General features: G+C 45.5%; 1 protein-coding gene across 1 annotated transcript; it reads right to left on the minus strand.

The window, feature by feature from the left end:
- Positions 1 to 1,644: 1,644 nt before the first annotated feature.
- On the minus strand, positions 1,645 to 27,467 carry PXDC1 (PX domain containing 1). The gene is made up of 5 exons (XM_063401555.1): positions 25,804 to 27,467; positions 12,569 to 12,660; positions 12,165 to 12,282; positions 9,359 to 9,470; positions 1,645 to 3,292 (listed from the first exon to the last, which is right to left on the minus strand). The coding sequence occupies exons 1-5, from the start codon at positions 26,057 to 26,059 to the stop codon at positions 3,175 to 3,177; spliced, it is 696 nt and encodes a 231-aa protein (XP_063257625.1). The 5' UTR covers positions 26,060 to 27,467; the 3' UTR covers positions 1,645 to 3,174.
- Between the last annotated feature and the right edge of the window lie 155 nt (positions 27,468 to 27,622).

A 27,622-nucleotide genomic window follows, 5' to 3' on the forward strand; every position in this document is an offset into this window, starting at 1 on the left:
CTTCCTTTAGAATCATCAATAGGTTAACTAACGTTTAGGATGCTATATTTTTTTACATTTCTGGAGGGCCACACACAGCACCCATCGGGATGGCAGCACTTTGCATCCCCTGAGACACTTCTCACAGGGCTCTGCAGAGCTGGGTATGGGGGATTTTACCAGCTACAATGGGTGCACAGGGGAGATGTCCAGTTGTGAAATCTAAAACATGGAATTTTATTTTGGCTACATTTTCCTTAAATGATGAAAGACTGGTGTTCAGGGGGCTTTGTTTGTTTGTTGTTTTTTCTTTTTTCTTTTATACAATAACACAGCAAGAATTGAATTCTGCACCATGTCATGTCCCCAGAATAACAGGGTACCTGGCAAAAATAAAGGTACTTCCAAAACATGCATGTCAAAAATCCTGACCATCCAGCATCTGGGCCCCAAGGGCACCCACACATCTGGCTGTCCCTACTGACCCTTGGATTTCCACCACTTACTCATGGCCCAGGATTCCATGTCAGACCCCCAGCCCATCAGCCCCTGCCCCAGCAATACCACAGCTGGGCTGCTCTCCTGTTCCCCAGAGCAGAGCCACATCCTGGCCTGCCCTTGGCCCACCCTCATCCTCAGGGAGGTGCTGATGCCACCCTGGTGCCTGGCATCCTGCTCCTGGCAGGGTGGTGGGAGAGGCCCCAGCTCTGCCCTGACAGCCCCAGAGGAGCCCCTGCTCCACTGACCCTCACAGAGCCCTGATATTCAGCTTGAAAAACTGGAAATGCACATGCCTTAGCTGGCTTTCATTTGAGGAATGTGGCTGTACATTTCAAAAATTAGCAATACTTATCTATTTATTTTTTAATTTATGCAAATTAAAGTGCTTTAAAAGGTAAGTGGTTATCATGTGGTCAATAATTCATAGGAAAATTCACATGAATTAGGGGACACCATTGTATCAAAAGCCAATGATGCTGCCTTCCAAAATATCAGTCAAGGAAAACTCAGTGATAGGAAGATGAAGTAGATTTACCCAAAGTAACATGGTAGGCTGAGAGCAAGGTCAGGAATTGAAATAAGATATTCCAATATCCAGTCCAACACACGTGTCTACCAGATGCTATTTCTACTTCACCACAGATGAAGTAGAATCTTCAAAGCAAGTCTACTTCACTTGCTAGAAGAATTAAAACTAATGAGAGTAAAACAAAAAAAACTTCCCAATTCTAATTCAAGAGGCTGCTCAGAAAGTCTTTGAGTGAGTGATAACATATTCCCCTCTACTGTAGAAGTTTACCTTGTAAGAATCTGCTTCATCTTCAAAACCAGTAATGGCCAAATTTGATCTCACTGATGATAGTGAAAATACAGAAATCCTCCACTAAGCTGAGTGGCATTAAACCACGTACACCCAGACCCAAGATCAACAGCTAGGCAGAGGTTTCATGTGGATACACACCGTGAAACCTCTGCCTAGACCTCTACTGTCTACACTATGAGTAACATGTGGAGCACAGAAATTGCTGTTACTCATCATGTTTCAAAAACTATGGGGAAAAGAAAAAGTATTTGACGTGGGAAAGTGGGAAGGTGTACTCAAAACAAGACCAAAAAAAAAAGAGAAAACAACCAAAAAGAAGGCACTGTTTGAGGCTGCAGAAGTGTACTGAAGGTGAGTTATATTTTATTTCATTAAAATATATTTTAAAAACATACTGTGTAAAAGAATTAGGATTCTCAATAATTTATTATTTACATTAACAAATTCTGTTTGACTTATTCTATAGATAGAAATGAAAAGTCTGCGGAAGGGAGTTGTATCAGCTTCTTCAGGACCAAGCAAGCCTCTTTTCCAAGAAACGTGTCCAAAAATGCATTTCTTTCCATTTCAGTCTCTTCAAATTAATATTTGCAAACAGATGGCAAAAAGCTCAATGAAAGGTCATGTTGGTGAGTGTTGAGCACTGGGAATTCAGGCTGCTCTGCAAGGGAGAGACCCCAAGGAGATTTTAACATTGCACTACTCAACAGTCGAGAGGCTGCAGGGTCCAATCCCACTCTTGCTCCCACTGTCCTATCTCTGCTGAAATCCATGGCATTACACAACAAGGAGGCCTGCACCTGACCCCTCCAAGAAGTTCTCAGAAAGCTGGTCAAACTCCTTGAGACAGGGTGGCAGTGGAGAGACTGTTTTTCCTACCACTGTAGGCACACTGCAGCTTATCATTCTTTCTCAGTCCAAACACAACATAAATCTCAGTGTCTTCCTTCCCACCCTCTGGGAAGAAATATGCATAGGGAATTATCTCTCTGATGTAAACATCTGTAAGCACCATTCACATATGCTGGTCCCCGTGAAAAGAAAAAATATTATCAAAGTGCCTGCCATAGCCTGGACCCTTCTTAGTGGAGCAGCTCAGCTTTCCCATTGGCTTTCCAGACTTCTGAAATCATCCGGGTACCAAACATCATGCACAGTTCACTGCAATGCCAGTGCCTGGCTGCTTTACTTTACTGCTTTATTCCAGGAAAGCGCAGTCGCCCTTTCAGTGATTATACAAAAGCCTGTGATTAAAAGAAGTAAAGCTGTCAGCTCATGTGTTCCTGTTTCCTGGAGGCACTCAGTGGTGTTTCTGACATCTCGTGTAAGGCACCAATCATCCGGTAGCCGAGCAAAAAGCGACCCACGAGACCTCCATTAAGCAACTGCAGAGGGAACTGACAAAGTTCAGCTGGTTTGCTTGTCTTCTTGCTTACAAAGCATAAAAACTGTGGTCACGCCATCTGAGGAAGTTTCTGGTGGTATCCTAAAAGGGGAACTCAACTTGCACCACAAGGAGCACGGGTGACTTGTGCCTGCTACAGCACAAGTTTCTGACAGCTGCGTCAGGGTGGCAATTCCCACAGACACAGCAGAGATTTCCTTGATCCCCAAGAAGCCCCTGCTGCCTTGCTTTTACAGAACGTGAGTTTGTTGTCAGCAGCAAAGCAGATTCCTCCTTACAAGATGTCCCCATAACACACAACAGAGGACCACACTTTTAGAACCAGCTTTGTGGCGCTCTTGCTGCAGCTTCCCTGCTGTTGGTCTTGTCTGCGCAGCCTTATTCCCAGAGATGCAATGCCAGAGATAGCAGAACCTATGGACGAAGAGGTTGGCTGGATGCTGGCTGGCTGCACCCCTGAGCAGCCTCAGTCCAGAATGTCAGTCTCAAATGGGACCAGGTGGTAGTATGTCAAATTGGTGACATAAGCTGTTGGATCATCGCTGTCTTCCAGCTCTGAGGTAAAGTCACTAACACTTTCGAACCTAAGGAGAGATGAAAAAACACCACCAAAAGGCATTAAGTCATTTAGAAAATCAAAGGAATTGGAAAAAAAAGTACTAAGGGAGTGGGAGAAGCACTTGGAGCTGATTCCATCCACACCTCCTTCTCCTACCCTCATGTGATTATGACTAAACCATGGGCCAGTGAGAACCATAGTGTATGCAAACAAGTAATCTTGTCACCCTTGACTTTCAAAGCTACTAGTGAGGAAGGAAGGAAGGAAGCAGCAAGTGAATCTTGGAGGAGTGAATCACGCAGTTGAAGTCCACATCCTCTATTTTGTTCCCAGAGCATGTGTCAACAACACAAAACGCCTTAGTTCTCACATAAAAGTGAAAAAGAAACTGGCTTTGTTTCCCATCTGAACTTGGGCTCTCAGCCTTTCACTTCACAGGCACCTTCTCTGGATTTGGTTTTTGTAAGAGGCCAAGTGTATAACATAGGTGGGAAAAAAATTATTACAGTGTCCTTCCTCCAGAGTCTAGCTGTCCTTCCCATGGTACAAGATTTAGATTTTGACAATCAAAGAATCTCCAAATATAAAAAGATTCCCAAATTTAGTTTCACTTGTTTTGGTATTTTCCTCCTTACTTCCCAACACCTGTTTCATAACCTGAACTCTTGCGAGAATTACCTACTGTTTCACACCTACTCTCAACCAGAAGGCATCAAGCTGTTAAAACCTACACTTCTCTCAGTTACACACATTCCATTCCAAGAAAGCTTGAATTTCTGCAGTAAGAAACATGATATTCCTCCTGGATAGCCTAGCAGTTAGAGATAGTCACTGCAGGCCAAGGACTAAATTTCACCTCAGTTCTAAAGGGGGTTTGAAGAATTGTGAAGTTTCTTCTTCTCAAACTTTTTCTTTAATATTTTGAAAGAAATTCCATTCACTATGACAGAGAGAAAGAAAAGGAAGTAGAAACTGAAAAATTGCATAAGATGGAAAAAGAAATTCTAACCTAGCTCTCACTTTTAGCATTTGTCTCCAACACCTTTATCAGCTTAGCTGGCCTACTGCAGCTCTCTGAATGGCAGATAAACAGATGAGCTTTAAAATAATTAATATTTAAAACTGCATCTCATCTACACATGAACTAGTTGGACTCTTTAGATAAGTGAAACAATGGCAGACATCCCTCTACCTCACCCTAGAGGATGACCTAAGAGTTAAGTCTTTCAGAGGACCTGAAGAAGAGTGGTAAGGTAAACAAACAGATGAGACTCCCACTCCCATCTCTTCCCAAAACTTTACTTAGAAGTATCATGGGTTATTGGATAGCCTGGTCTATACATCCTGCAATGTATGGCCACAGTTCTATCTTTCCCATACTTCTTCCTGGTCCTTCTCATCTCTTTTTTAAACTAAGAGAGCCAAAATAGAGAACATTTTTTTTGAGCAGAAACTCATGGATTTTCTCCCGCGGTGCTGTTGCTTTGCTCTTCACTTTAAATGAAACAGCAATGAGACAGAACTTTGAATGTTTTTTACCCTCATTCCTCTAGTCCCTCCAGGCTGTTTACTTGCCTGCATGTATGGGAATGTCTGCACAAGGGAGTTGACTTGCTTTGTTGCAAACACTTCACAGATCACATTGTGCTGTCTTATGGACTGCAAGCGATCCAGAAACAACAGATTATGAAATACCAGTGGGGCAGATAGAGTGAAGAAAGCAGAAGAGGAGTCAAGAAGGCTATTCAGATTCTGCTCTTTCTCTATCAGCATAAAGCTACATTATTACATCTGAAAGGCTCCACAGATTTTGTGGTTCTCCAGCCCCACTGGTAGGTTACTACAAGCAGAATGTGAGGTGCAAAGCAGTGGAAGTCAGATGCTGTGGTTAAGCAGAAAGCCTTCCTTGCCACCAAAAAGGAAGTGTGTGCACAGCAGTCTGCAAAGCACTGCTCTAGAGTGCTCACACAAACCCAAACTCAATCAACCAGGACTGTTTACCACAGTCAGCAGCTGTGTACTACAACAACAATCAAAATGCTTTTGTGCTGGTACCAACAGATCTTTCTCTCAAAATAAATTCTTCAACTCTGCTGTGGTCCTTCAGATTCCTAAATGCCTGAACTGCTGCCCTTAATTTTTTTTTCCTCAAAGTACCTTGAAAGACACACTGTCCCTTGCAAGAGCCTACTTCTTGTGTTGTAAGACAAAATCCTTTTAACCATTGTTAATGCTTTAGTCAGATTCATCAGGAAGAAGAGGAAACAACATAGAAGTTTATGGTTTGGACAGGCTTGCTAGGTTAAAAAATGGTGGTTGGGCTCAAAGAGTGAGGCCTGGTGAATAGAGTAAACTCTGTTTGGTAGCCTTTCACAAATAGTGTTTTCCTGGGCTCAGTTTTGGGCCCAGTCCTGTCAAATATCTTTGCTGATGGTCTGAACGTCGGGATCAAGTGCAACCTCTGTCAGTTTGCAGATGACACCAAGCTGAGAGGGAGTGCCAATGTGCAGGAGGATAGGAAGGCTTTCCCAGAGGGATCTGGACAGGCTGGATTGATTGGCTACAGCCAATTGTATGAGCTTCAACAAGACCAAGTGCCGGGTCCTGCTCTTGTGTCACAACAAGTGACCCCATGCAGAGCTACAGGCTTGGGGCAGAGTGGCTGTAAAACTGCCTGGTAAAAAAGGACCTGGGGGTGCTGGTCAGCAGTGGCTGAACAGGAGCCAGCGTGTGCCCAGGTGGCCAAGAAGGCCAAGGGCATCCTGGCCTATATCAGAAATAGTGACCAGCAGGACCAGGGCAAGGATTGTCTCCGTGTCTGCACTGTTAAGGCCACATTTCAAATCCTGTGTCCAGTTCTGGGCCCCTCACAGCAAGAAGGACATTGAGGGGCTGGAGCCTGTCAGGAGAAGGGCACCGGAGGTGGTGAGGGGTCTGCAGCACAAGTCTGATGAGGAGCAGCTGAGGGAGCTGAGGGTTTTTAGCCTGGAGGAGGCTCAGGGGAGACCTTATCACTCTCTACAACTGCCTGAAAGGAGGGTAGCCAGGCATGGGGTTGGACTCTTCTCCATGTAACAAGTGTCAGTGCAAGAAGTAAGGGCCTCAAGTTCTACTGGGGAAAGTTTAGATTAGATATTAGGAAAAAAATTCTTGACTGAAAGGGTTATCAAGCATTGGAACAAGCTGTCCAGGGAAGTGGTTGAGTCACCACCACTGGAAGTATTTAAAAGACGTACATGTCATAGGATCGTAGTATGGTTTGATTTGGAAGGGACCTTAAAGATCATCTAGTTCCAACCCTCCTGCCATGGGCAAGGACACCTTCCACACTCACACTGGATGTGAGTTTACTCACATCCAGCCTGGTTCTGAATGCCTACAGGGATGGGGAATCCACAACTTGGGGAACTTGTACCAGTATCTCACAACCCTTACCTAAAGATTTTCTTCCTAATAGCTAATCTAAACTTATTCTCCTCCACCTTAAGGCCAACACCCCTTATCCTATCACATGCCCCCATCAAAATTCCCTCTACATCTCTCTTGCAGGCCTCTTTCAGCTACTGGAGTGAATTTGCCAAGAAGGCAGCTTATCCAATGCCACAGACTCTGCTGCTGGCCTAGAAGACAGAAGTGCAATCAATCTTCACAGAGAAAGGTACCTCTGTAACAAAACCAAAGCATAAGTTCAAATGCATTTATTTACCACCTTTTCTTTTAAAAGGACTTCAGACTACTCTCCAAGAACCACACATAAAAGGACCAGTTACACCACATGAGTACTGAGCACACTGGCTTCACCACAGTTTGCAACAGCATGGTGGACTGCCAAATAAAATCAGAGAGAAAATAGAGGAAGCAGAAAAGACCTACTTCAGAACAACAGAGTAAGCAACTGCAGCTTGGAAAAGGGCTGTATTTTCTTTTGCAACAAGAAGCTGATAGGCAGGTAGCACTGCAGGCCACCCAGCTAACCAGTATAGGGAATGAGCACTTCCTGCTGAAGCTTCAAGCACTTCTTCCCAAAAAATACAGGTTTGCTCTCCAAAATGTCTCGTTCAAGTCCATCAGCAGCCAAAACCCAGAACTCATAAAGAGTTTAATGCAGCTGAAAGGAAAAAATTCCCATCTGAGGATATCAAGTCCACAAGGAATTAACTCTGATTTCAGGGTAGAACATGCCATAAATCCAATTTTACTGAGAGTGAAAGGGAACAGAATAGGATTTGAAAGATTTTAAAGTTTCCTTTCCGGGCTAATAATATACATTTAAACCAACAGTATAGAAAATCTCTGCTTTTGAAAAAGGTTCAATTTTACGAAACAGCTGTGCTACACTGATTCCATTATCTCCTGGCTATTATGTCTTGGCTACAAAATACAGCTGCAGGATGGGAAAATTTAGGGCACCATATAAATCACACATTCGAAATTTATTAACTTCTTGACTCGTGACTTCACATCCTTTGGAAAGTTAAACTAAGTCAGGCTGCAAAAAGTCAGGCTGTTACCCTAGATTCATTTCTTCCACCACAGTTTATGGGAAACTATGCCTACCGTTCAGTTTTTTCACATTAGTATTTTCTGACCTTAACAGTCTCTGACTTCAATGGGATGACAGCTAGATGATTGTAGTTTCTGATCCCAGGCTGGTAAATTTTGCTTGGGCTGGAACATATTTTTAAAATCAAAACTAGCTATAAATATTTTTATTATATTTTTTTAAATAATCAAAGTAAGGCAGGAAAAGGCTTTCTTTGGTAATTTCCTCCTATAATTTGTCACTCTCAGTACAAAGAGAGATCCACTATGAACTATAAGTATCATTTTAATTTCCAGGTATTGGCCTTACAGAATTACCTCTAGTGTGCCATTTCAGCTTCATTATTACAAGCTTATAAGCTTAAATGCTGTTAGCAAGGTCAAGGTTTAAAACACTAAGTGATAAGTTAATAAAAAGACCTCAAGAAATTACACTGGAGCCAGACACACTCTCCAGCCCCTGACAAAATGTTGCCAAGCTCTAAACCTTGTTACAGACTGGCATTTCAAATATGACAAGACAGATCACTGCATTCAAAGATAAAAAGGCTCCATAAGTCTTCTAGTATTCTCTTTCCTTCATTTGACTGCTCTAATGAAAAGGTAGGTCAACATTTCCCATCAAAAATATTTAAATGGTTCACTACCTGAAGCTCATTGAAATATCAATCACCTGGTATGACAGAAATCTGCAGGAGCATATTTCCATCAATACCAATCTGTGAATACAGTCACTGACTTGGGACCTACATGAATCATGGAATCACAGAATGGTGGGGGTTGGAATGGACCTCTGAGGTCATTCACTCCAACCCTCTGACAAGGCAGGGTCACCCAGAGCAGGGGACACAGGAACGTGCCCAGGTGAGTTTAGAATGTCTCCAGAGAGGGAGACTCCATGACCTCCCTGGGCAGCCTGTTCCAGCACTCTGCCACCCTTAACATAAAGAAGTTCTAACTCATGTTGAGATGGAACAGCTTGTGCTTTAGTTTATGGCCATAGAAGCCCTCCTGGTTACAGGTTTCTGACCCCAGAATCCGTACATGCATTAGGAAGCAGAATTTTCCAATGAAACCAGTCTAACTTGCCTTTTCTCTAAGGGTATACACATGCTATACCAAGTACCAGCTGAGTGGGTGTTCCCCTCTGAGAACAGTGTTTTGTTTCCCAAACATTCTACTATCCTTTGTAGCAGGATAGGCCATTTGTTAGGCTGTTTGGGTTTCCAAGGTTGGGCTCAAACCAGCTCTCATCACAGTCATGAAAGAAAGAAATTATTCTGTTCTCCCTTCACAGCACCCCTAAGGCAACTTCAGTTCTTTTTCCATACACAGAGGATTGATCACCTTGGGGTCAGTCATTCCCCCATCTTACCTACTTTAACAGGAAATTGCTGTGATGTGTTAGCATTTGGGCCCAGTAACCCTTAACCAGTCAGGATGACAGCTGTAACAGATCTAAGTCTTGCTCTTAGACAGACAATAACTTTTTGCTAGGGGGTTGGGAAAGCTACAGTGAAGGTGACAGCATTGCTCAAATTCCACTTACAAATGTTCTGCTGAATCTACATCCAGGTGCTTCTCTTTTCCATTAGGTATACTGTGGTCAATGACTATTGTTTCAGTGTTGGCTAAACAGAATCCATTTGATCGCATGATTTCTGTTGGGAGAAAAAAGAAAACAAGATTAAAAAAAAAAGCTGGAAAACAACTGTGTATATCATATGTAATTGACATGCCTATGAACTGAGATGTGTGCATGACATTGAAAATCTGCACAGGAAAACAGGAATGAGGAGTTGGTTTCACAGCTTCTTACATCTGCAAACTGACAGTGTTAGGCAATTTTATTCACCTAACCAACTCATGACACAGAGCATCTGAAGCAACTACCACTACCAAATCATAATTGTACTTTTTTTAGACAGTCCTAGGCTTAAGCAAAAATAAAAAAGACATAAAAAGGGAAACAAAAAGTGACCTTACAAGTTAATTCAACCACCAACTCTAAGTCGTGTAAAGAAATTCTGTTTTACACTGCCCTTGATACTGCTTACTTGTTTCTGTGTTAGAAGCCTCCAATACAAAATATCTACAATATACACCTAAATCCACTGACCTACTACCGTGGGGAGAATCGATAAATAAAGAACAGTATTTGATGTGGATGAGAAATTAATCCACATCTGTGCTTTGTGGAAAGTCAAACTAGGCAAGTCACAAGGATTTCTTTTGGTCACACAATTTTAGATGAAGCTAAAACTCTTGATCTGCCTCAAGACACCATCACTGTGTTACAGCCTTGCATTATCAGCACAACAAAAAATATTAGTCTGTGGCACAAAATACGGTAGGCAGAAAACACACCAACAAATTTCAGCTATATATACAGTTCAAGCAATGAACAGGAGATGACAGGAGATGAGACAGGAGAGAGGAGGTATTTTTTTTTCCTAACATTACATGCTCCTGCATTAAGGTAAAGCCAAAACTCACTTCCATATTTTACTTGAGAGTCATCTTTGGCTTTCATTCCATATTTTACTGCAACTGATTTTAACAGAATACATTTGGGGGTTGAGAAAACACAGAACCCCAGCAGAATTACACTTCACATGACTCATCTTGAACCAGCATTGTACGATTGTAAAGTAAGATTTACATCATAAATTGAAATTCAGCTTTCATCTTAGAGGGCGGCCCTTTCTCTCTTCTCCATCACCTACCACTCTAAGTAGGACCATACAGGGGACAGTTTTTTTCCTCAGAGGATAAAAAACATTTTTGCCTGCTTTTCCAAGACTGCAAGCCAGGTGGAAAGCAGCACTAATATCAGGAATGTCAGTATTTTCCTAGTGTCCTTGAATTGACCTAAGAGTTACAGCATTTCACTGCTGCATGTACTGCTTTACCCATTATCATTTACTGCCATCTACTGACAGCGCTGCCAGACACTGAACCATTTCCATTCTGCAGCATTCAGATGAGGCAAATATCAATTAACATCAAATTTCCACCTATGCTCTTAGCATTAATGGCAGCAATCACTTGAATGATAAAACTTAATTAGCACAAGATGCTTTTGGATATCTGCATAGGTAGGAGAATCTTCCTCCAGTTAATTAGGTATGACTCGTCACTACCAACAATAATTTAGAATTAAAACATGCCATTATTCAGCTGAGACAGTTCTGTTAGTACCAAAGAAAACTGATACCAGTTCCTTGACACTATAAACTTTACAGTACTATGTGGTATTTCACTTCAATTAACTGTAAATAAGCTCTTCTGGTGACACAAAAGCAGGAGTCGCCATTAGGCTCAAACAAAGTATTTCAAGTATAGAAATACAACACCCGGCACACCAGGAGCTCACAGACCTTTTGACAGGTCACTAGCAGATGAAGAGGGGAAAGGTTAAAAGAAAAGGCAAAGATAGGCTCTCCACTTTACCCACCAGCAATCTGTAGTTTAGGAACTTCCTGTGTCTCCACCTGTAACAGGTTTCAATGTACTTTCCCTTCACTTCCTTGTCTAATTCTCTTTTGAAGTCACTTCTGCTTTCAGTTTCACCGTATCCTATGACAGTGAGTTCCACTCCTTAACTATGCTTTGTATGGAAACAAAACAATATTATAACCTTTCTTCTGTTTGTTTAAAGCCTGTTGTCTGTCAATGATATTGGATAACCTACAGCTCTTGTTTCATAAGAAGTACAGGGTAATTGACCTCCTTGTATTCACAGCTTTGTAGACTTCCATCATACCAGTCTGTCATCTCTTTTCACAAGTGAAGTTTCCTTCTTTAATGAACCCCTTACTTAGAGAAGCTGTTCAACAACTTGAATCCTCACCCTTTATTTGTATAATTTTAAATTCTATTATATCCTGAGATGAAGAAACCATAATTGTGTATATTGTATTCAAGCTGAGGTTATGCTCCTCTCCTCTGTTTCCCCCTCCTTTCCTAATAATATGTAATGTTCTCACTGCTGGTATTGCCCATAGCTTGGCACCAGGCCTACATTTTCACTGTACTGTATCAATAGCCTGAAAATCTCCTTTCTAAGTGGTACCATTAAGTGGTAGCATTATTATATGTGATGACATGCAGTAAGGACTGCATTTTCCTCACATTCACTGCTTTGCATTTGTCGGCCTCCCATTTCACCTGCCACTTTATTGCCTGAATACATGTTGCACAGTATATCAAGGAAAATTCTATGTTCCCTATCACAAAGCACTATTGAGAACTACATTTTGAATTGTTGTAGAGAAATAATAATGGGAACAGCAAATGAAGTAATTTTCATTCTTCAATTCTTGTGTCAACTGCAGGACGTTAACAATTCTTACCTGATATTTTAACTGGACTTTGAAAGCTTGGCTGAATTTTATGGACATTGTCATTTTTTAGAACTTGGTCCAAAGGAGATCTCTCAAAGAACGTGAGGACAACTTCAGACCTTGAATACTTAAAAAGAGAGAAATAAAAACAGACAGCCATGTTTAACCACTAGATTGCTTTGTTCCTCTTCTCCACTTCCACCACTTCATAGTATGACAGAAAGACTTAATAGAAGTGACAGCTTGGAGGCATCATTACACAGTTCTGGCACTCAGCACTTCTCCAAGTTACTCAATAAATTGCTGCTTCTTCCGAAGCTTGGCAAAGCCCATCAGATTCTAATCTGCATGAGAGTGCACGTCACCATGAAGGAGGAGTCAAGCTGGGCTAAATGGGAACTTGGCTTACTCACCTTCCAAGGCATGTTTATAATAGTCTTCAGAAGCTTTTCCACTTCATTAAGTCTGGCTTCTATATCATGGGCTTCTTTTATTGTGATGAGCCCTAGAAACAAAGTAAACAGATCATAAGCAAAAACAAAAGCACACTTATGCACACTTTAGCAGCCAGAAACAGCCCCTCAGGAAGATGTGGAATGATCTCAAATATGCCTTCCAGAAATGTCTTTTAAACCAACTAATGATAAACCCTGCACCCCAAAAGGAGGTGGGTGTAGTTTACAAGCAGAGTTGCAAGCCTGACACAAACTCAGCTGTTTATGACCATATGTAGGAATTGCAAGACAAGCAGAAGCAGAACCACCTACTCCCTCACCCAGTTCCACTACACAGCGTTCCCAGCAGTGGTAGTTAAATAGCTCACTTTCTGCTTCCAAGAACCACTATTCATCCTTTTCATAGTTCTGTAAATAAAAAGCAAAAGGAAACCCAAGAAAACCAAAAGACACATCCTACAGATAAGAGGGGAAAAAATAAACACAAGCTAAACAAAAGGCTTTGAGAGCAGTTTTGTATTTCTCTGTAAGCCTCAGTGAGTGGTCCAAAGAAAATTTTTCAGTATCATGTTTTTCAAGTGCAAGATAACTGTTAGGATTTTTTTTTATCTATTCAGTCACTGAATTATCACAGTGCTGCAGAAGGGATTAAGACAGGAATTTTACTGCCCAATATCCAGACTGATGCATTACAATGCAATATTGAATTGCTCCGTATGGTGATCTTAAACCATGATGCCATATTTTGTATGTTTAACCTGCAGGACATCTGTAACTTTCCATTCCTCTAGCAGACTGAAGGAAATACAGAACAGGTTAGATGCATGTGTAGGGCATATGAGGATAAGTAAACCCCAAAATTTCACATCCCTTTAGTGGGCTTTTTATTGCTGATATTTGCAACCTACTTTTTCTAATGAAATCATACTTAACTTCTGCACTTATGCATCTTTCCCAAGGAGCAGGACACACCCACGAAAATTAAATACCTAAGAGAAATTATTAAATATAACAAGCCGCAATGAATAAACAAACAAATTAAAAACTGAACAAAAACTGGAACAGAAAAAGACACAATAAATCAAAACCATCAAAATTAAAAATCTGCAAAGCAGTCTGTGAGAAAGCACTTCAATATATTGCAATTGTGTTAAAGTAAGTGTATCTCCATCTTCCTATTCAAAAGACAAACACAGAGCCATCAAACATGCAGAGTGTGGGAACAGCATCTGCAAACAGTTTCAGTCTGCACTAGTCCTTGTTGTTTGCTACCAACAAGATACAATCCCACAGAAACTTTCCAGACAAAAGTGTGACTTGGAAACTGTCAGCTCTCCTCCAGTTACAGCTCTAAATAAAACAGAGATTGTCGCCAAAGCAACCGGGTTTACTTGACAGCTGTCCCACAAAAGTCCCCTGCTTGTCCAAGCCTTTCTCTTGCTCAACAGTCCCTCATTTGGCCTGTTTTTTCAGCATGGCTATCACCTCACCCCGGTACAACTCACCCCCTCTCCTGACAGCAGAGCAATGCATACCAGCAGGCACATAAGGGAGGTGGTGTGTTTCTTGCTTTGGCTGGTGTACACCACAGTCAGGTAGCTTTGCTTGGAAATTCTCTGAAAGGCTCCAAATGTGAATTAACTCATCTGCATCTCGGACTGCATACTAGCTGGGCTGTGCTTGGCTTTACAGACCTGAATTGCAGACCAGCAACCTTCATCATCCTAACTACAGAGTGCAGGCCTGGGTGGATCTGCTTCACCCCTCCACAAATTGGATGTGGTGGTGCGTTCCCACCCCACATTTGGATCAAGATCAAAATTTTCAACGAAGGGGCTTTTATTTTTCCTAAAAGAAAGAAAAAGCTGCCAATGGCCCCACAGCTCAGACACCCATCCATGATGTTAGAAACAAGCTGCTGGCCCTGCTGCAGCCCACAGAAAACAGAGCAGCCACCCTGGTGCCAGCTGCCATGGGGTGCCTCCACTTCTGCTGGTCTTGATCCACTCTGCATAAACACTGATACAGTCAGAGCAGAGACTGCCCAGCTGTGGCTCCCACCTCACTGCCCATCCACCAGGGATTCAGCATTCAACTGCTCCCTCTCAAATCTGCCCTCGATCTCAGACCCTTTCCCAGATAAGCATGCACTGTTGGAACTAGTATTTTACTAGGAAGAGGAATGCTTTCCAACAAATGAAGAAATTCAGACTGGGAGGGGGAGAAAAAGAAAAAAAAAAAAAACCAACAAAACCACCTCGGCAACAACCCTGAGCATTCATCCCATGAGGAAAACCAGCCAAGTGGTCAGGATTTCTCTCATTAGTAATCAGGGAAAGCATCTGCAGCTCCACACGGCCTTTTTATGCTTCACCAAGAAGTCAGACAAGGCTGTCAGCCTGTTGCACTGTCAGAGATCGCCCCGTGGGAGGTTTTACAGCTTCTTGCATTCACAAGGAATTTCCAGCCAAGGTATATTGTCTCCTTCCACCTCTTGGAAAGACACCAGCCACGCAAACCCACATTCCAACCTGGAAACTGGCACAGAAGACTTGTACCATATGACACCATAAAAACTGTTTCTTACTGAAGTTTTCAGTGATATCAAAACCAAAAAGCAGACAGCGTAGGAAGGAGAGTGATACATCTGCCTGGACAGCTTCCTATATATGTGCTTAATGATTGCAGATGCACAGCTTTGGGATGTAAGGCTGCTGACCTTAAATGAATTCCCCATACAGGGAGTTCAATTTTGCCAGGCTAAAGCCTTTCTTTTCATACATCTGCAACCCAAACAAACAGAAACCACTTGACTGGCCTCACATACACATATTTAAACCTGTAATTTCTTCTGCAATTGTCAGGAAGTTTGTAAGGCCCTCATTTATCTTAATTCTCAAGTCTCTGTTTTTAAAAGTTAACAGATGCTCTTGTGGTTCTCAGTTAGTCATAGGTCATGATCCCACAACCTGAGACTGCTCCCAACCCCACAGCCACTCTAACCAGAGTGAGGCACTGCCCAAGCAGCCAGGAGGAGTGGAAGTCCTAGTCCTTCCTTTCCATCCCTTCCAGCACTCTATAACTGGCTGCTGTTGTCCACCACAGCACCTTATGTGCATGAGGAATGCTGGGGTTTCGCAAGGTAAAGTCTCTGGTGTCAACACTGGCTTAAGAGGCCCCCATCCTCCCCTACACCTCATTTCCTCTCCCACACCACAACACTGAGCTGCTTCTGCTTTGCCAGCACAATTAGGCGAGCAGCAGGGAATACCTCAAACCACTCCTGTCAAAGGCTTCACCTCAGGAAACCCCAGACTCCACAGAAGACACAAGACACTGCAGACGAGGATGCCCCATCCAAGCTCCTTTCTCACCCAGGCTCTGTATCAAGTTTGAGCAGGAATGAGAATTTGTGTAAAGAAGGGTCACAGAACTGCATCCAAGCTCCCAGGCCTATTATTCGCTTTGTGGGGGTTTCTCCTTTGCCAATCTTCTTTCTCCTATCTAGAAGATTTGTCGAAGCAGAAAGAAAGACAAAAAAAAGCCAGAGACTGATGTAGGATCTCCAGATGCTGGAAACGCCCAAACAAACAGACAGACAGACATGCCAGCTGACACTGCAGACAGAGCCCAGAATCCCCACCATTCATTAATCCTGACCCAAATGAACCAAAATGTGGATGCATCTGGAGCATGTGGGACCCCCTGGCCACATATGAAGCATCCATAAAGCAGCTACAACACGTCCCAAGGCTGTTGTCTCTGCCCATGGGCCATAAATACATGTCTAGCCTATGTTTCCATCTGGGGCTTTTACTGCCCAAGAACCCTTACTCTGTTTGCCATAAAACAAAAATAAGATACCAGTAAAGCAACCAGTATCCTGGAACCAGTTGTGCTTTCCTCACTTGTTCAGCCATGCAACAGAGCTGAACTCAGAGCTGGGAAATTTGTTAGTGAGGTCATGGTGAAAGGCTGTTCTCATGCCTTTTTCTCAGCTCTGGCCCTTGTCTGGACTGCTAATGGAAAACATGCACAAACTCCTCCCAGGAAAACTTTGCTCTCTGTCTTGTTACCTGTACTGTACTTGGACAATTGGCTATTATTTCTAGTGATTTAAATGCTATAAACACCCATGTTTACAGGGTTTGAGGTAATCTGGAGTCCCGCTAGCTCCTTTTTTTTTTTTTTGCCACAAACCCTGCGCCAAATACCACAAACTTCTAAGATTCCTTCACCCTGCACACAGCAGAGCTAACAGGCTGGGTGACAGGAGGGATGACACTGCCTAACCCAGTGTGCCTGGGAGATGGCTTTATTTTTATTACATAGTCAGTGACCTCATTCAATCCTTCTGACATTTTCTCTGCCCCTTTCCAGACCAAGAGCCTCAGGCAGAGTCCTTAAGACTGAAAAGCTTTCAGTCTGAGACCAAGTGTAGGTAGCAACTCTGCACAGAGCAGCATGTGTCTGGAAAAGTATGGCACCAGCAGCACCAGCAGCGTGCAGCTTTCTTCCTCCCTGGGTCCCTGGGTCCCTGGGCAGCTGCAGGAGGCTGGGAGAGCAGGCCAGCAGCTGTGTACCTGGCACGCTGGCTCACAGCGTGGGAGAGGGGCCCAGAGCTGCACACAGGCAGGAAACGAGCTCAGCAGCAGAGGAGAACACACTGAGAGCCAGCTCCTGATGTAAACACACAAGCCTTGGTAGGGCTGTCCTATTACTGCTATGTGAGCCACCAAATCTGCAACTAATGACATTCTCAAACCGCAGATAATGCACGCCATGTTTCTCCCACAGGAAGCAGGACAGGAATTGCAGCATGTGCTTCATGGCTCATAATGAAATCACAGAGCAGTCCTGACAGTCAGCGTACACAATAAAAGCATTGTCTCAAAAATCCTCAAGTGCCTTCCAAGGAAAAGTAAAGTAAGTTCATGTCCAGGCCAAGTATGCATCTGTAATGTCATGTCAATGATGACACAGAGAACCCTGTTTTTCTGGAGTTGTGTTGCTATGTACAAGGCACTCTGTATACACCATACCAAACTGTGGGCAAACCCCATGTCTCCAGTCTGAAGGACTACACTTCATGTTTGTGATCAGGACAGGAGCAAAGAATGACCAAGACATACCCTATTTGCTCAAAATCAGTTCTATACATACAGGAAGCTGAGCAAGAGCAGAAGCCAAGGTGTAATTTCTGAAGATACGTGCAAGATGGAATGACAATAGTCCTAAATGCTGTGTGTTTCAGTATGTACACAAAGATTAAAGTTGTATTGAGCCCTTCTCATCTGATTCTCTCTCCATTCCCCACAAGAAGATTGCAAAGTAGGTATCAAAGGGGAAAAAAAGGAGTAACAAATAAATCCAGGGAGAAATCCCATTGTGTTCTGCTAATCTACACTGCAAGAAAGATTTGAGGCTTATAGATTTAAATCATGAGTCCATCCCTCTCTCTTTGCACAAGACCCTATGCAACAGTCAGGGATTTCAATCTTCAGGGAAGACATATAAGTTGCCTTGCATGGGAGGCTGCTACTTTGCTGTCTTTCCTGACCAGACTTCAATGGGAGATGTGCCCTTTTTCCCCAGTTACAGTACTGGGATGCTGTAGTGCTTAAACATTTTTATCCACTTTTTTACCACTTCTGCTAAAACTTTTTGTCCTTTTCCCTCATTTCTCCTTTCCCTCAGATATGTTCTAAGCCTTGTGCACACACACAGTGTAGGATGTAGATGGACCAATAGAAAGAAGGTCCAAGTCACTAGAGAATAATGTTAAATAAAAGAGTCTAATTTGATTCATCCAAAGAAAGGCCAGGTCCAAAGTCAGATCAGGCTGTGAGGGACCATATCCAGTTGACTTCTAAACAAATCCACAGATAGATACTCTACAGAAACATGCAGAAACTGAAGCTACTCAGCTGGCACATAGATCAGGGCTGAAAGATGACAGACAACTCAGCTCCATTTTTTCTGCTGTCTTGCTCCTTTGCACTGCTTCCTACTTCCTCCCTCTGCTGAACTGGGTCTTCTCAATGCCATTTCAGCTGTCATTTCCCCCTGCTTTATTGCCACCATACCTCGCTCCTCCTAGCAGCTGCCCAGGTAGGATCTTTCCTCACTGCAAACCTGTATTTCCTCAACCTTGCCCCCTGGGAACTATGGCATTGGCCACCTCAGATAGGATTCCTAAAAGGCCAAACCAGCTCCCATTAACAGCTGCCTCCTCTCTGATGAAGGAGAGGAGGATAAAAGATTGCTAGAAGGCAAAGGAATACTCAGGGGTGTGTAAAAGCAGGAAATGAAAAAAAAAACCCAGCAGAGGAGAAAGCTTGTTTCACACAACTTTTCTTCAGTAACTGCAGAAATAACACCACAGAGATCTTTTAAGTCCAAAGACTTTATAAGATCCAGAGAAGGGCAGATAATTACAGGCAATCAGGGATGTCAGATCTTCAATTACTAGAGACCAGGACTGTCACTTTTCTGTTCTCTGTTATTTAGGCTGTCTTCTGCAGCATCTGGTTCTCATCACCGGAGACAGGATCCTTAAAGCTAGCTACAGCACTAGTCTGACTTAAGCCTGGCAGCTCTAGCAACTCTTCTTTGATGCCTCTTGCCTAATTCTACAACCCCTCTCTGTTGGAGCAGACACACTTGCCCGTTCTCCGTGTGGGGAAGTTCAACCATCTCATGTGACAAGAGTCACTACAGTCTTTAAAAATTAATTAACATTGATGCAATATCACTGACAAGATCCCTCTTGGTAGCATTACTGAGGGAGCAACTAAAAGGACACAGCAGAGCTGAAAAGAGGGGTGGGTATAGGGAGGTGGACTTTTGACATTTATCACATCATGCTGCCCTTCTTAAACTTGACAGTGAGGACCAATTTTTTTTTACAGAGATATCAGTACACAAAATGCATGTGAGGCACTCCATATTTTCAGAAGTTCCACTAGGTACTAGCAAACATATTGAAGATACTGAGATAAATCTGTTTGATGCAGAAAGAGAGAGAGCTTTCGAAACCTTGTCCACACCTTTCTTCTTTTGCAGTTCATTTGAAGCAGATGCAGGATGGGGAGAAGTCCTGTCCAAACAACTGTCCAAAAAAATCCCCCAGAGCAAAAGTGACCATGACCTGAGGACTCTGGCACACTCAGATACCCATGCAAAGGAGGCAAATTAAAAGCTGAGAAACCCAGACCCTCAAGATGATGGGTTTTCCACACATTGTATTATTAGTTATGGGATCTCCCAGGATCTCTGGAATGGAGAAGGCACGTTTTGGTGGCAGAACTCAGCAGGCAGGCTTTCCCCATGGAGTTGCCTGTCTTGATGCCTGATGAGCCACAAGAAAGGCAAAGATGTCAAAGAAGCATGAGACAGGAGTGAACAAAGCAGTCAAAACCTGATGAAAAATGCGAGCCCCTACAACCTTTTTTAGTGCTGATTTCTTATCAGTTGAGAGCTGTCATGAAAACACACCTCATTTCCATTCCTTTCCACCATAAACTTCCCTGACACATTGCCTTGGTTCACCACAAAAAGGCAACTTGTGTTTAGCTTTATAACAACACAGTCAGCTTCATTTATCTCCATCATTACAAATGAACCATGAAATTCAGCTGATAAAAAAACAAACCCAGAAGCCACAAACTTAATTTTGGTTATACAGTTCTGCTAGAGTCTGATAACCAAGAGCTGCTTCTTTTGTCTGCTGGACAGAAGCTCTGAGCAAGCTCCACTAATGAACTGTTGACAGTGTCAACAATGAAAAGAGCACAATAGATGCAGTGTATTTATCTGTATTGTCGCAGCACCGAGAAACAGCTGCTGTCTGTGGAAACTGCTATGCTGCTCCTGTAGAGCTCCCTTGTCTCATAAATCACACACTCAGATGGTCCTGTAAACAACAACAAGAACAACAATGCTCTAATGCAGCTTATAGAAAACTGAGTTATAAACGTGGCACTTGCAAGCAAACAACGTTTCTGGGCTGGCTCTTCAGGAACTGCCTTCTGTGTTGTGCACATCCTTCCAATGGCAGCCCTGGAGGAGCTTCCCGCTGCACTGCCACTGGGACATGGAAAACAGCTTCCTGCAGGAGAATGCCACCCCCGGGGCAGGCACAGCACCTGGAGCTCAGCCTAGTCCCTGTGAGGGACTGCTCAGGTCTGCTGCAGGTGAAGGGACTGCTTCTACACCACGAGGGAAAATAAAGGTGCAAGATTTCTATAGGAAATCTCCATCACTATTAGAAAACTTCTGTGGATGGACAGAGGTTGAGCACCCGCAAGGTGGAAGGGAACAGAGAAGTTCTGCAGAGCCATAAATAATCACAGATGGCAGCACACCGGTGAGGGAAACCTGGAGGCAAAGAAAAGGAACAGAAAGCAGCTCAGGAAAAGCAACTTGGAGAAGCAGAGAGGAAATAACAGAAAGGGCAAGGGGAAAAAGGACCACGACAAAGCAGAATGAGTCAAATGAGGCATGGAAAGGAGGAAAATGAGAACTTTGGGAAGAGAGGCCCATCCAGTAAGAAAATAAATCTCTCAGAGAGTTTCTTGTTTGGCAGCTCAGAGTATGAGAGCAGGACCAGGCACTACAGTACCTACAATATGAAGAGTTACACTGGAAGAGCATCTGAGCCTCTGTTCTGATAACAAAGGCAACAAACAAGTGCAGAGGAGGATTGTCAGAAACCACCCTGCCACTCCAAAGGCAAAACAAATTCCCATTTTGAAAGGCTGCTAATGTGATCTTTCGGCTTCCTTAGGGGTTGATTCTGCCCGCACTGAAGTCAGAAAGGAGGGAGGTGTGTGACTGCTGACTGCACTGAAGCTGGCTCAAGTTCTAGAATAAATCTTAGAAGAGACCTCCTCAGAAGCAGTATTTAGAGAAAATAGGAGTGGGGAGGGGGGAAGGAAGAGTCCTTTTCCAGATTTATACCTCAGTTGTGGTGTCTATTTGGTCTGTTGCAACTGTTTCTATTTCCATCAATTTTAAGTCAGCTTCGAAGTCCACAGCTCTGCCTTTCTCAAGAAAACAGATTAAATTCAACAGTAGACTTTGCATAGAGAAACAGATGATTTAGTAACATTAGGCTGTGTTCATTGCAGAGGGGAATGAACCTGTGTTTTCCTGTGATCCTCTTTTGTACACTTGCCTAGAGCAAGGGACAGACAGATTTCAAAGACAAATAAAACACTAGCAAGTTACTGGTAACATCACAGTGAATCATACTTAGTCACTCCGCAGGTATGCACATATCTAACCTTGTTTACCAGCTTCCTAGTGAGATGCCTTGTGCTGCTGGATGTCCTTGGCCTTTAGCATCATTGTACACTCCAGATGCAGAGAGTGCACTCTGCCACGTGCTCTTATTAGTTACAAAAGACATGACCAAACTGTGGGAATGCCCTACTCCCCCCTGGGACCTCCCCTCCTCTCATATTGAAGAAAGAGTAAGATGAGCAGCCCCTGCAGACAGCTACACCTCCCATCCTCTCCTCTGTAATCTCAAAGCACTCAGCAGCTCCAACAAATAAGGAAGGGGAGAGCATTGTGGAAGTCAGTCTGTGAGGATGAGGGGTCAGGAAAGGAATGGAGAGGATGGTTTCCTCATGCTGAGCAAGAAAAGGAGCACAGTCCTGCACAGCATGAACTGCTGAAGCCAGCAATAAAGGTAACAACCAACTCTTTCCAAAATTGCTGACGTTTTCATAATAACCACAACCTTCATTCAAAAAGTTAATAACATCAAATAGCTTAAGCTTCCACTCTCAGTCGTATCGCTTAAATGTAACACACTGCAGCTTGACTGAGCTGTAGGATAATGGTAGTCCTTTTAATGCTCCTTAGGCAAATCTGTAGGGACTTTGGAGTCCTTCAATACAATGCAAATTTAGTTTGCAACACGTTATCATTTCCTCCAGATAAAAGACACAGATGATATTCACCTTCTTTCCGGAAGCCCAAGATAAACACACACACATATACAAACTCACATACATATGCAAATACATTTGTATATATATAAATACACACAAATGTATATGACTAAATGCTAACATAGACAAGAATGGGCTTTTGTCAGGTGTTTTTGTTGGGTTAAGTACATCGAGCTTCACTGTAGACAGCAGGTCATCTGCTTTTACACAGGGCATTAAGAAACCATGCTTACCCCATGAATTTTGTAAAGACTGGACATGCCCCGTGCAATCTCTTCTTACATACAAAGCTTTGCATCACTGTCACTTAGTTAAATGAGATTTTTATGTTTCAACTTTGTCAAGATATCAGAGGCTGTGGCCAGCCAATTTAAAATGTTGGTATGATGAAGTGTTCTTTAGGCAGACAAGCATACTCTGCAAAGTAATTTTCTTTAGAGCAGGAGCAGCATAATTTTAAACAGAGTCTTGCTGAAATTGTGACGCACGCTGTAATTGCTTAGAAACTACTCCTGATTTTTATTCTGCCTCTGTTGCAAAGTTAACCCCCACCCCCTCCACAAGCGAAACAGATCATATTCTACTTATATTAGGTTTCGATTTTTCAAATCCTGAATTGATGTTTTGCTCATTCCCCATTCTACTGAAGTCAGTGAGCCTGTTCCTGAGATAAAGGTAAGTCAAGGTTGCTGGCTCTAGGTTTCAGGCAGAGATTGAGCAACACAGGCTGAGGATAGTTAATCTTTCCCAGTTGTTCATGCATGAATGGTGTATCTAGCTGGGACTGTCAAGTAAACCCAGTGCAAGGGACTACAATCCCATCTGGCTCAAACTGCACAAATAATGCTTCGGAGGGAAGTGAAAAGAGTCGAATACTTTGCAAAAGCTCTGGCAGGCCTTGAGACAGGAGGGGAGCCATGCTTGCTTGAGAAAGGCGCTGAGGAGTGAGAAGGGCTTTAGGATAAGCAGCAGCTCCTGTGCCTACCCAATGGAGAAGAGCACTGGGAGGGGCAGGAGGCCAAGGATCGAGTCCATTTGTAGCCAGACACAGCACACACCCTAGTCCAGCCGCCAAGATACTCTTCAGAGCCCCATAAAGCCAAGAAGAAGGACTACCGGCACCCTGGGATGTCAATTTTTAGTCATAGTGACTCTGGCAGATGCTGTGCCCTGCAGGCCACAGGCAAGCTCGCTCCAAACCTACCCAGCACCCTCAAAAGCCGTGGCCCAGGTGCCACATACACTTGAAAGCCATGTTACTGAGAATTTACTGCCACTCAGCACTAGTAAAAATCACACTCACAGTTCTCTGGGTAGGACACACGCGGTGTGTAACAAGCTTTTGCACTACTTCAGATTCCCGGTCAGCAACAGAAATCCAGGAGGCACTGTTTGTGCCGCACTCAAACCTCTCAAACCCGGGTTGAGAGGTGCAGTCTGGCATCCGCAGGAACAGCCCCATTCCCAGCCTGCACCCAAGCGGGAGGAGACAGCCCCCTCCAGCACCCAGCCCTGCCAACATCTCCCACCCGCACCCCGGAGAGAACGGGGGCTGTGGGGCTGCGGCCGCCCCGCCTGCCCTGCGCCCATCCTCGGCTGCCTTTTGCGCCCATCCCTGCCTGCCCTGCGCCCATCCCCACCTGCCCTGCGCCCATCCCCGCCTGCCTTTTGCGCCCATCCCCGCCTGCCCTGCGCCCATCCCCGCCTGCCTTTTGCGCCCACCCCTGCCTGCCCTCCGCCCATCCCCGCCTGCCCTGCGCCCATCCCCGCCGTCTGCAGAGGGCACTCGGGGCCCGCCAGTGGAGCGGAGCTCCCGGAGCCGGCGGGGCCGAGCCGCCAGCTCCCGGCAGCGGGCACGGGAAAGCCCAGTGCCAGCGGATATAGGCCGGGGAGAGGACTGCGGCTCCCGCCACACAAGGAAGCTTGGAGAGGGAAAAGTACGAGCGTTTTAATGTGAGGCACATGAAAAACCCAAATCTAGCCCACCACCAGAGGTTAGGGACCTGGAAGAACCGTGGAAAAAGACCTGTCTCACTATAAACATCTGTCAGAAAACATCCTTGAAGAGGCAGCCCGGGAGAGATCGCCACCGGCAGAGCACAGAGCTCGCTGTCACCCAGGGACAGCCGGGGAATGAAGTCCGGTGGGTTTACACCTGTATGAGTGGTGGAGACCCAGTTCCGAGAGCGGCTAAAGTAAGCGGGTCCCACTAGCAAGGTGAGAGGCTAAGTGAGAGATGGGGTAAACTTTCCCATTCTCTCACACACAAAACCACGCAGAATATCGGTTTTCCCCCGTTCCTGTTCCATCAAATAATTTACGTCGTAACTCAAACAAGTGAGGAGGCTGGATGTGCTAGGCATACACCCATTTTCAAATGACTGGATTCTCCTCACCACTGTACATACTTGAAATACGTCAGAGGAGAACACGTAACTCTATCTAAAAAATACCCCAAACATTATACAAATTAAACCCAACCCGCAACACAACTTAGGTACATCCTGCTTCTGCACAGCAAGGCCTGAGCACGGACAACATCCCTCAGATTTGATTAATCCAGTTCAGAAAGTAGAAGAGAACAGACGTCTCTACTAACTGCTGCTGCAATTCCCGTTTCACAGAAGTTATGCGAGGAATTACGCCAGCTCCCAGAGTTACTCCGTCCCCTGGCAAGTACCGCAGCCCTTTTTTTTATGCCCTCTCCTTGTGGCAAACAACATACCAACATGCGGAGATCTTTCAGCCTCACCCTTTTTCCGGCCAACCACCCCCCAGCCCTCCCTCGGGGAGCCCGGAGGCACCGGAGAGGGGCAGCGCAAACGGGGATCCCTCCGTTCCCCAGCCCAGGCTGGCCTGGAGCCGCGCAGCTGGAGACAGCAGCAGCGATACTGGTGCGGGAAGCCCTCGGCTCCAAACGCATAGTCAAAAAAAAAAAAAAAAAAAAAAAAAAAAAAAAAAAAAAAAAAAAAAAAAGACGAAGAAGAGAAACACAAATCACAAATCAACATCCCGGGAGGAGTTTCCGACTGCAAAACGCCTCCGCAGTTTTTTCTGCCCCCCCACCCCAGTCCGGTTCTCAGAGGCTCCAGCTCCTCACCCCCTTCCCTCCGCAGACAGGGACCGCTGGCCTGCCCGTCCTCCCCGGCCACTGCCACCGCCAGGGAAGCGGCGGCCGAAACCCGCCCGCCCGCCGAGCAGAGAGCGCCGGGGCGCGGAGGCTGCTCAAACCTTGGAGCAAGGGGGAGCGGGACAGCTCGGGCCGGTCCTCGGGGAAGGAGTCGAGGAGCCGCTTGAAGAGGCGGCCGAGGTCGGAGTAGCTGCGGTGCAGGTAGAGGATGTTGCGGTCCGACCACTCGGTGCGGATCTCGTAGAACTCCTCCTCGTCGCCCCGCCGGCTGATGATGAGCCGCCGGATGCCGTTCACCCAGCAGCCCCGCACGTACATGTTCACCAGCGAGGTGCCCTCAAACACGGCCGAGGCCATCCCGCCGCCGCCCGCACATCCCCCGCCGCCGGCGCAGGGCGAAGCGCACCGCCCCGCGCCGCCGTGGCCAACTTAAGAGGAGGAGGAGGAAGAAGAGGAGGAGGAGGAAGAGAGAAGGGGGGTGCCACCCGCCGCACGGCCCCCCCGGTCTAGCCCTGCCCGCCGGGGCTGTGTCGCCTCCCGGCGCAGGAGGGACGCTCGCTGGTGCCTCATAGACGGCGGCCGCAGCGAGGGGACGGCCCGGGCACCCTGCCCCGCCGAGTCCCCGGCGCCGAGCAGGAGGCGCTCACCCCCTCCGGGGCGGGGAGCAGGATGGCTCGGCCCCTTCTTCTCGGCTCCGCGGGAAGGCAGAGCCCCTCCCGTCCAAAGGCGGGGGGACGCCCCGGCCGCGCAGCCAGCGCCCACCCCCTCCGTCGAACCCTGCGGTCTCGGCGGGGCGGGATCCTCCTCTTCCTTCTCGGGACGTTTTCGTAGACAGTGCAGACATGACGAGGAATTTTTTCCTCCTCCTAGTGACCCCACGAGGTTTTTTTCGGGTTTCTTTCTTTTTTTTTTTTTCCTTTAAGCCTCCGTCGCGGCCAGCTGAGGGAGGAGGAGGAGGCAGACCGCCAGGCTGTCAGCGGCCAGCAGCGCAGGGCAGAGCGGCGCTCCCCTGTGCCCGGGGAAACCTCGACGGAGCCCCCGGCAACCGAGCCTGCCCCTCCGGCGGGACAGGGGGCCAGCACAGAGAGTAAAAACAGGAGGAAGGGAGCACGCAGCTGGTGTCCGGGACTCCTTCGGCCTTTTAATAATAGTCTGGCGGGACGGCATCCCTGAAGGAGCCTCCAGCAGCATCGCTTTCGGGAAGGAGGTGGGGAGGTCTGTGCTGCAGATGCAGTCCCTCCTTCCCACCGGATCCCCATGCCACGCAGCGCCCGAGCGCCAGAGAGCGGGGCACGGGAGAGCCGGCGGCGGCCGCAGCAGTCGGCAGCGGGCATCTGGCAAACCAGGACCAGCATTCTAGGGCAAGGAGGTGTGTGGGAAATGCCTGGATGCCTGCAAATGCCTCGAAGCTGCGGGGTTAGGATATACAGTACTGAAGGTGAAGCAAATGACAGCGCGGTGATGTGGCTGCATCATCCAAAATGGGATTCTGCTGGAAGGCAGTGGCCTCCGGCATCAGGCTCTCTGAGGCAGAAGGGCTCGGCAGGGCCAAGGGAGGCGGTGAGTGGCTTCCCCGGGTCATGCCATGGCCCGAGGCAGGAGAGACCCTTCCTGTTTGTATAATTTGGGGAGGTCAGAGGTCATGACACTCACACTGTGTATTATAAAATTTAAGCCAGTTTCTGCCAGAGTGACATCTGTGGCTCAGGAGGCCAAGAATTCACATGGTGAAAATTCAGGTGCTGTTTAACCTCTCAGAAAAACAGAGCAGAGCCCACAAGCAAGACCACTGTTACAAGGATCAGCCAAAAAGCAGTGCTTGGAGAGCATCACGGCTGGATCAGCCTGGGGTAGCACAAATAAGCGTGATGGGGTGGCACAAAGGTGAAATATAATATAAAGATAATATTTTTTTGTAAA

This window comes from Prinia subflava, chromosome 1 (genome assembly GCF_021018805.1).
Source record: "Prinia subflava isolate CZ2003 ecotype Zambia chromosome 1, Cam_Psub_1.2, whole genome shotgun sequence".
NCBI lineage: Eukaryota > Metazoa > Chordata > Aves > Passeriformes > Cisticolidae > Prinia > Prinia subflava.